The following is a 9,881-nucleotide window of genomic DNA, read 5'->3' as shown; positions in this document are numbered from 1 at the left end:
TAACAGTCTGGTAAATACGGTGAATCAGAAATTAACAGCTTACTGCAACCAGTGGACTGCAATTTCTTACGATTGTATATTTTTATTATATAATTACTTTTGTTATTACTTTTGATTTAGTTTAAAAATAACCATATTTTAGCCTGTTAATAAAAATATTATAAATTAAACGATTGCCAAATTGGATACCAGGGCTGGTCAAAAGCGTTCTGGTAAAGATCTGGTAACACTGGCCTTACAGCTGATAGAAATCATAACAAAAGAGCAATGTTTTCCTGTGTTGTTTATTTTTAAAAATCGTTTTAAAGCGTTATTTTGGACGCAAAAATGGACAAATCCAGGTCCAGTGCCTACGACAAGTTCGTTGGCTTCGTGGAACAGCTGCGGAATACAGAATGCAGGTGCGACTCAACACTAATTTGATTGTTTTCACTTGCATCGAATGTTTTGGGGAGGAGACCGGCAACAGTTTGTTGCTCATTACGGAACAATATTGATTAAATTGTGGTGTCCAGGTGATTTCCGCAGGGTTTATTGCCCCTTAAATGACCCTGCCAGCTGGTAAAGCCACCCAAAGCATTCGTTCAACATTGGGCAATAAGTGCATCCGCTATGACGTCATGCCACATAGCTGTACAAAAACCTAATTACCTCAATTTCCCACAGCCAAAAGCAGAAGATCACCTGCTTCCAGCAGATTGCCGAGTGCATCATGTCGCCCTCGCTGGCGGGGCACATCAACTATGCCGCCCACTGCGGCACGGCCACCAATGTCCTGCTGCTGTTCTGCGAGGATGTGGATTCCGTGGTCCGGATGAGCGCCGAGGAAAACCTCAACAAAATCCTGAGGTCACTCGAGAAAACTCGCGTCAGTCGCATTCTTATGGATCTGTATGGTGAAATTAAGCGGAATGGTAACCAGAGGTAAGGAAACAAATATCTTAAAACCAAAACAAAAAAATTTTTAAAAGGTAATTTTCTGCTTAGATCCCTGAGGATTTGCCTGAACCTGTTCTCGTACTATGCACCACAAATAAAGGAGAAACACATCAAGTGGTATGCCGTGAGATTGCTCCAATGCATGACCACCATTTCCCAGCGCAAGGAGACGTTGCTCCAGGAAACTCTCTGCGACTTCGTCAAGCACTTTAGCCGTCATATACAACAGGGTCTCAGCGACAGCGAATCCTGCAAACTGTTCGAGGTAAAACAATATACCTTAAGCTTATTTATTTATGTACTTAAGTGTTTGTTGGCATTTGCAGACTTTTCTGGACCATATTAGCTCCGATTGTGCCGTCAAGCGTCGTTGTTCGGCCCAAAACTGCATCAGTCTTATTGAGAATGCGCGCAATAAAAGCCTCATGGCCAGACATGGAGTCAACAAAGTGATGGGTAAGACAGCTTAAATAGGAAATGAATTTCCTGAGCATTACTAGCAACGATAGCCAGAGTTTACGATGTATTGAAGAAAAGCGATTTTATTTCACTTGGTGTTATTTACTATTTGAAATGTTGTATACATAAATCAAAATGATACAGTTGTTACAAAACTCTGAACCCCTATTGTTATTTCGCCAAGAGTAACACCATTAAATTGAACAATATCCTAGCCTTCATAACTGCCCTATTGTTTGCCCAGTTTTGGATACACTAATACAATATTCTGTGTTATCGCTGTTAGTTATTTAACGCACTTTCGCTACGACTCATTCTGTCCAACAGAACGCTCTTTATATTCGCATCAATAATGAAAGAGGTGTTTAAAAAGCGTGTAACGGGCAAATACTAAGCCTCACATACATAGATCTGCATATATATATAAATATTGTTAGGTCTGTGCTGGGTCTGCAGCTAAAAAATATTTTTAATATTCTAAAAAGCCGCAAATCCATGAAAAATACCTTACCAAAATATAAAGCCATTGAACTGCGAACTACGCGAGCGCGGGTATAGATGGTTTTTGGTTTTATTCAAACTCGCATTGTGAATGCAATCACAGGCATGGGTTTGTTTGTCTGTGGCCTGTGGGCGCTGAGGGGGCGTGGCACAATAAAAGTAACTAGACAGTTGATATAAATTATATTTCTACATTGCTGTTGGTTACCACGCGCAATCGATGGTCGAGCCATCGAATGTACGAATATACACACAAATATTTTTTCGAGATTTGTTTTGATTTTAGGCACCGATAGAGGGCAGTTTTTATTTTAACATTTGCTGACTGGCGGACTGCAGCCAATAACTGCAGCGGCAAAAACAAAAGTCATGGCAACGTGAGCCATGCAAAAATGCTTAAAAATTGCAAACACAAATCATTTTTTATTGAATTTTCATGAAAATATTATTGGCAAACGTCGACGAAGAGGTAAATGCACCATAGTTACATTTGCCATCGCCTTTTTATAAGCTCCGTTGTCCAAAAAAAAATTAAGTTTAAACCTCAGAGAAACTCGTTGTTTGGCATTTGCAAACAATTGAAGTGATATGCCGGACTGAGAAAACTAATTCATTTGCTATGACTACCTTTATGAAAGTCCAAATTCTGACCTCGCCCAAGTTCATATAAATTAAGCTTCGACTTGACTCTTACTTTGCTCTTTTCTTGTCCAAATGTTTACCTTCAAATCAACTCCTTCAGCTCCTGCTACGCTTCCTAGCTCTGCGCCTTTCCCAGCCGCCTACCGGTCTTCTAGTCCTGTGTCAACTTTATGCCACTTCTCGGCAAAGGCACAATGCCAGGCAGCTCTTCAGCGCATCCTTATACAGTCTGGCGCCTCTTTTTATGGGCACCCATCACAGTACTTGGGCTGCCTGTGTTCTGGCATACTCCTGGCATGCCCCAACAAACAGACACAAAGTACGGTGCTCAGACCTCAGAACGCAGAGCTCAGAGCCGGGATCCTAGATCCCAAACCCTGAGAAGCCACACCCACGCCATCTCCGTTTGTTTGTCTCCGCCCGTAGACGAAATGAAATTTATGCACTTGGACACTTCCATGCAATAATTCATGCGAAATTGAATCAGATATTCATTCCTGTGCAGCTTTAAAGCGGATAATCAACGTTGTAAACAAATGCCAGCCGAACGAGGCCAGCAATGCCGGCAACGCTGCAAAAAGGGAGCTGGCAAAATTTATGCTGCCCACTGACTGATGCCGAGCTAAACAAAAAGTGCAAATTATTTCCATGTCAACTGTGTGGCAGTTGTGTATAAATGGCACAATGACCAATTCATAATCTTGAATCTGGAAACCGCTGCTGATCTCTTTGAAAGCGTACTCCATGGCCCCCAGGCTGTTCACCTTGTCGAGAATGTCACAGTTATTATTTTCATTTTGACTTCATTTGGGGCTTTTGCAGTGTCCAACAGCTGCAAAATTAATTATTTTTCAACTGAATCTTAATTCCTGAATTCTTCAAATAATTATTATTTTATTTATATGATTTGTATTTAATTTAGTTAGCTGCACTTGTTAACATTTTTCTCTCCAAACTTTGGAATTACTGGATTCCAACTCTGCAATTTGCAGTAAGTAGGCCTCAAACTAAACACCTCTATTCGGGTGGCTATTAATTGCAGTCCTCGAACGTGCCCAGCATGAAGGCGCCCATTCCCATTCCCTTTGCTCTTTTCGTTTTGGGCTCGCCAATTTTGCAAAAAGTTCTTGCGGCTTCTGCCGCAATTAATTGATACACATGGAAACAGGCCGCAAGTTGTGCTCGGCAAAGTCACTTGGCTGCCATGAGGGCCATGTAAAAAGTTTCTCCGGCGAGAAGTGTTTTCAATTTTGCGCCCCAAAGGAAGAAAATGAAAACTAATTGAGTAACAAACTTCCAACATGGCGTTTTGTGATTGGTGGCGTATACGTAATGAAACGACAAATAAGCGGAGACAACAAGAGCAAGAACTGCGGGAGGTCGAGGACTCAGTCCCAGTGGGTGGGTTTGTTGCTGGGGTGGTGGAAAGTCTGTCCATGTGTGCAGAGTCTATAAATATCAGATGGAAAGTTTTCAACGAGATAAATTTAATTGGAGGCAATTTGTTGCAAAACATATGAGGGAAAAGTTGCCAAGAACACGAAAGAAGTATGAACTGCAATTGGCCGGCCAAACGCCAAAGACAGTGGGTAAAGGTATCTGGTATTGCGACTGCTATTGGTATTGGTATTGCTATCTGTAAATGTATCTGTATCAGAAGCTCGCTTATTGCTTATTGCTTATTGAGCAAATTGGAATTGCCAGCACACGCTGCGCAAAAAGTTTGCCGAGCGTTTTTAATTTGTATCAAGAGCAGCCGTAAGTTTCCCTCCATTAACTAACTTATCCCTATTATTTCTTGCAGAGCTCCTGCTGACGGATCAGCAAGCGAACAGCGTGCTGGGAGCCTTGGGGCTGCTGCGCCTCCTGCTACCACAGCTCATACGCGGCTATCCCGGCGATAGCCACGAGGATTCCGAGTCCTTGGCCGGCAAGAGGCAGCAACAGCAGCAGACAACGACCTCCGACTGTCGGCAAATTATTGAAATTTATGATTATTGTTTGCACCTGCTGAGCACGCAGCACACAGCGAATCACGCCATCATAAATGCCACCCTGGAGGTCATCAACGGCATACTCCAGGCTGTGGACGCCGCATCCGATGGCCAATGTAGCCAGAGTCTGGGGCAAAGTTTGCGCCAGCTGTTGTGCAATCAACAACTGCAGCACAATGAGTATTTGCGGCGAAGGAAATCATTAAAGAATCAAATATTCCAATTGAAAAATTACGAAGTGGCGACAAGTCAACAGCAGCTCGAGGATGAGGATCAGGATGTGGATGAGCTGGTGGCTGGGGCCACTGCAATGCAAATGAAAAAGAATTCAAATGCAAAACTGCAGCAGGAGAAGTGTCGAGAGCAGCAGCATCAGCATCAGCGTCAGCAGCAACAGCAAGTCGAGGTTGACAACAGCTCGCTGGGAATTAATGCTGGGGAAGATGCCACGACCGAGGCTTCAAGTTCCGTCGCTGATGAAGGTATGGCAAATAAGGCAGAATGCAAGTCGAGATGGTTTGTGGGTTTGCCTTTGCGTTTGGGAGTGTGTGCGCGCAGTCATGTGGAAATGTGACATGCTGACAGAGGATCAGAGCAACTGTGGGACAACAGGCGGGCGGGGCAGGACAGTGAGGACCGTGGGGGGTCGACGGACGGGCGGATGGACGGAACCAACAGACAGACCAAGCCGAAATCAAGAAAATTGAGCAATTGCACAGGCTGATGGAGACGCCCACACACAATGCACATATGAAAATTATTAGTGCATGCTTTTAGGCGGCGGCACATGCAGGAACGAGGTCAGGCCAAATTTGCATTTGCATTTGCCGCCAGCGGAATCCTGCACAAATATTTACACAAATTGTAAGGCTAACCCATACCCACAGTACTCATGCCCACACCATTTTTGCATTTTCCAGGGGGAGAGCCGGAGTCAACGAAGCAGCGCTGCCACATTAGAAATGCCGCACGCAGCATCAGCGAATGCGTTGCCTCGGATGAGGACAAGCAGGGGCAAGGACACCGCCAGCAGCGGGACGAGGATGATGGCATCGTGGCGGAGGATGATGATGATGATGATGATGACGATGACGACGACGACGACATGGAGCTGCTGAGTGCCGAGTGTGATGACTTTACAACCCTGTCGCAACTAAATGAACAACAACAGGCGCTGTCAGCGGCATTGAAATTGCCCGCAACAACAGCAGGAGCAGGAGTTGCAGCAACATCGCAGGACGATATACTGATTGATGTTGATGCCGATGTCGGGGGGCTGCCTAAACCGCAGCATCAGTCATCTCTGCAGAATCTGCTCGCCGGCAGCGATGACAAATCCCAGCATTTGAGTGACATCGACAATGAATCTTTCAACAGCATCGATTTCGAGGCCGAAATCACAATTGCCGGCAGCAAAGAGCAACAGCAACAGCAGCAGCAGCAACATCCAACGGCGGATGATACGGTGGAATCCGGGGATGCAACAGCAATTGGCACATTCTTCAACAATCTGCTGTCGCATTCCAATGCAGGTGAGCCAGCCATAACTATGATACGATATTCCATTCCCTGCAAATATTTCATTAGCAGAGTTCAAAGTTAGCGGACTAAGTTCAAAACTATTTCCATTTGATGTTATTGCATTTCACGGTCTACCGCAGTCGCCACCAAATCCCATTTCGCCCACATTTTTGACTTTCGCCTTTTGTTTTTTTTTTTTTTGCGCCAAACAATTGCGCATCTATTTGCAATATTCGGGTGGAATTCGATGGCATTATTTGCATAATTGCGACAGCGCTGCAGACGTGACTCGCAGCCAAGGCAATTGCACTTGCGAATTAATGAAGCGTAATTGTTGCCGAGTTGTCGAGTGAAATTAGGCAATTCGTGCACAAGGATCTCGCCTTCTGAAGAGGAAGGATGTAACTCTAAAAATATCAATTTTATCGAAATAATCTACCATTGAGTTTTAAAAAACCTTTATAGTTTGGTTATCTTAAGCTTGTTTTCCTTGAGTTCGGAAAGTTGACCTTAATTGATTTCCTTTTTCAATTCATTTTAGCATTGGTTTTAATACTTAATATTATTAGTTTAAACTTAATTTTTACCATAATTTTTCTCTGTGCACCTAAGATGCATCTTGTTGTCAGCTTCAGTGTCTTCAGTTGACGTGGGCAAACAAAGCCCTACATCCTCGACTCTAATGCTGTTTGCTGACTTTTCGATCCCAATTGATACAGCAATCAATCGGTGATATAATTTGTTGCAATATTTAAATCGCTCGACTCGGAATAAGGAGCACCATAAGAATGCCACACTTTTCCCCTGACCTATAAATGGAAATGGAGGAAGAGGGACGACGACTGGCAGACATGATGCCAGACCCATGTCCTGTCGTTAGTTAGTGCGCGGGGGTGGAGGCTAGTAATAAACAAAGGAAATGTACTGCACTGAGCCGGAAGTACTAATTAAGCGAATGAGTTGTGGGCGGGGCACACAGAGTCCTGGCAAGGGGGGGTTGGGGGAGGTTGCACGAAGACAACTGGATGGGCGAAGGACGAGTTGGGGTGCGTATAAAAACCCACATCCACTTGACGTAAATGTTGGGCTTAAATCCGGCATTTCTTGTGTGTATAAGTCTGTGCGAGGGATGCGGATTAAGCTTGAAACATGGCAATGCATTTGCGCTGTGCGATGGCCCCAAAACTCCCCGCTTTGCACCCCCCTCCCGCACGACCCAGTACGCCAACCTCATTGCTGGTTTTCTTGTGCCGCCACTGCCACTTGGCCAAAGCATCACACTGCAAGTTGGCAACAAAGTGGTTAAGACAAATGGGTTACGTGATAAAATGCGGTTACTCAAATTGCATGTATGCAAGCTTACATGTTGTGTCACAGTATACGTAAACGTGTACATATACATATATATTTTTTCGGCGCGGGTGTGTGCAGTGTGTGTTGTGTGTGTGTGTACGGGTTTATTTAGCATTGCCAGGAACAGTCGGCCAAAACGAGAGGAGCCAGCCATCAGTTGCTGCACTTTGCCTGCTCCGCGCTTGGCTCCTTTTTATTTTCGTCCTGCCCACCGCCTGTTGTTACTGCCGTCGTTGTGGTTCTTGTTGTTGTTGTTATCCTTTCTGGGCCGCATTAGTTGTTTTTGCTATTGTGCACTTATGCGCTATCAGCCTTTTTGCGCTGCTTCCCCGTCCGTCCGCGGTAGTTATTGCCGCTTGTTTGTTTTTGTTTCTATAAATATGTACACATATATCTGGGACTATATGTGCGCTCAGATATGTGAAGCCGCAGCCAGATCCGCCCGTCTTTATCTGCACTACAGCCCCGACGATTAGTATACTCTTGGAAGTACTCCAGCGACATAGCCTTGCGATCTGGGCTTTTAATAGAAGCTTCCTTGAATGCTTTTAGTTTGAAAGGAATTAAGGTAGGCTGTACGGAATCTCAGTCAGAAATTGATAGCAATAATGTTTAAATGCATATTATAATAGCAATAGGGTAAATAGTTTAATCAGCTTACTAGCTTTAAGAGCAGATAGCGAGTTCGGTCTTTCGTTTTGTTTAGGCCAGCCACGTTATCCTATATTCATATACAATTTTTTGCCTCTCTTGGTCGTGCCCTTCGCTGTATGTTTGCTATTTTTTATACCCTTTCGCTGCATCCACATATGTAACTTGAGCAGTAAAAAACATTTGCATGTGTGCTGGTAGGCGGAGAGGTTTTACCCGTCCGTGTGGCGCGCATAAAGTAGCAGCCATGGAACCATCGCTTCACGGTCCTCCCCGCGTTTTTTTCCGACCGGAGCGCGCGTTTCCCACGCGGTTTTCATTGTCGCCTAGTTTGGGGTTTCGCTCCTTTTTTTTTTTGCTTATGCGCTTCAAAGTTGTATTTGCCATTTTTGTGTGCTGCATTTTTTGTTTGCGTTTTCAGCGTGATTTTATAATAAAAGGAAAACACTCGACCGAAGTTGCGGAGCTGCTGCCATTTTCACTTTTATGGAGGCGAAGCTATTAAAGCATAAAATGCCAGCCAACCCCAAACATAATTACCGGCGAGTGTATGAGCATGAAAGTTGCATAAAACTGCATGCTGAAATCCCTGATTTCTGGGTGCTTTTATGAGCACCCAGCTTTACCTAATTTGAGGGATAATTCAAATTGCTGGTTTTTGGTAAATCAGTTTTTTAGATGTGGGATTACATGTTAAGTGCCAGATGTGCTGCTTTAACTCTGATCTGCTATGGGGTTTTAGCATATGGAGAGAATGCTTTCGAATGTAAAAAACAGTCTGTTTCGATTAAAGCGAAGCAAATTGTAACCACTTTGATGCGCTTACCACTCTCACATAAAGGTTGTGTTGCTCTGAAACACTGATCAGGCTTCCTCGGTAGTTTATCTGCCCCGCACAATACATGCGAGCACTCTGACCATAAAGTGCTCTGCTGCTTCCGTTGGCCGCAGTCGTGGAATCGTGGTTGCTCTAATTTTTACATCTCTTGCATGCGGCCGGAACATCCATTAGAACAATAACAAAGAACAACAACTACGACAGGGAAAGCCACAACAAGTGCATCTAAAAGATGCAGCCATTTTTAACCCACTTAAGTGGTCAGTGAGGGAAGCGAGTGGCTGCACTATGCTCGTACTTTCCATGAAATTGAAGTTTTCAATTAATTTTCAATACAAGATGGAGAACCGGGAAGTTTGCCCGCGGCGTCAAGGTAATAGTACAACATAAAAAGTAGCTAGGAAAATAGTTTCAGCGGTTTTACCTCCCCCCACACACACATACATCCTAGCCAGATACTTGTGCCCTCATGGCTCACAAAGTTTGCCACGATAGACGAATGTGCCGGGTAATTGGCCGTCTGGAGTGGCCGCAAATTAGCCAACGCCATTGCTGGCATTAGTGTCAAACCAAGTTATCTACTAGACCTTCGACGGAGCGCTCTAACTCTCGTGGCTTTTGTGCTTCCAGCTTCGGAGTCGGTCAGTAAGCTCTTTCGTCAATCAAGCGGCTCTAAGTCCACGCCCACCAAGTCCGCCTCCACTTCCGCTCCCGCCGACAAATCGGATGCAATCTCGACGGCCTCGCTCACGCTCTCGCTCAGCTCCTTGGCCAGCAGCAATCTGGAGCCGCCGGAACGCCAGCCCTCGATTGCGGAGACGCCCACGCCGGTGGAGGACTCCTGCTCGATAACCGCCTCCCACACAGCCTCCACAGCCCTCATGATGGATGCTCCGGCCGTCGATGTGGCAGCCTCTAAGCCCGAAACACCGCAGCTGCGTGGCACGCCCAACGGTAAGTCGCCAGCTGTCGCACCTAGGAGA

At 45.0% G+C, this 9,881-nt stretch overlaps 1 protein-coding gene across 1 annotated transcript in view; it reads left to right on the top strand.

Annotated features, from left to right (window-relative positions):
• Positions 1-251: 251 nt before the first annotated feature.
• LOC120454615 overlaps positions 252-9,881 on the top strand; it is a 38,784-nt gene continuing 29,154 nt past the window's right edge. Inside the window, exons 1-7 of the mRNA XM_039640078.2 lie at positions 252-401; positions 667-924; positions 988-1,204; positions 1,266-1,395; positions 4,346-5,017; positions 5,456-6,067; positions 9,529-9,852. Coding sequence (XP_039496012.1) covers positions 328-401; positions 667-924; positions 988-1,204; positions 1,266-1,395; positions 4,346-5,017; positions 5,456-6,067; positions 9,529-9,852 — 2,287 coding nt within the window. The 5' untranslated portion in view covers positions 252-327. The remainder of the gene's footprint in view (positions 402-666; positions 925-987; positions 1,205-1,265; positions 1,396-4,345; positions 5,018-5,455; positions 6,068-9,528; positions 9,853-9,881) is intronic.

This window comes from Drosophila santomea, chromosome 3R, assembly GCF_016746245.2.
Source record: "Drosophila santomea strain STO CAGO 1482 chromosome 3R, Prin_Dsan_1.1, whole genome shotgun sequence".
NCBI lineage: Eukaryota > Metazoa > Arthropoda > Insecta > Diptera > Drosophilidae > Drosophila > Drosophila santomea.
The sequence above is the reverse complement of the archived record's forward strand: the minus strand, read 5'-3'. Positions and strand labels throughout refer to the sequence as shown.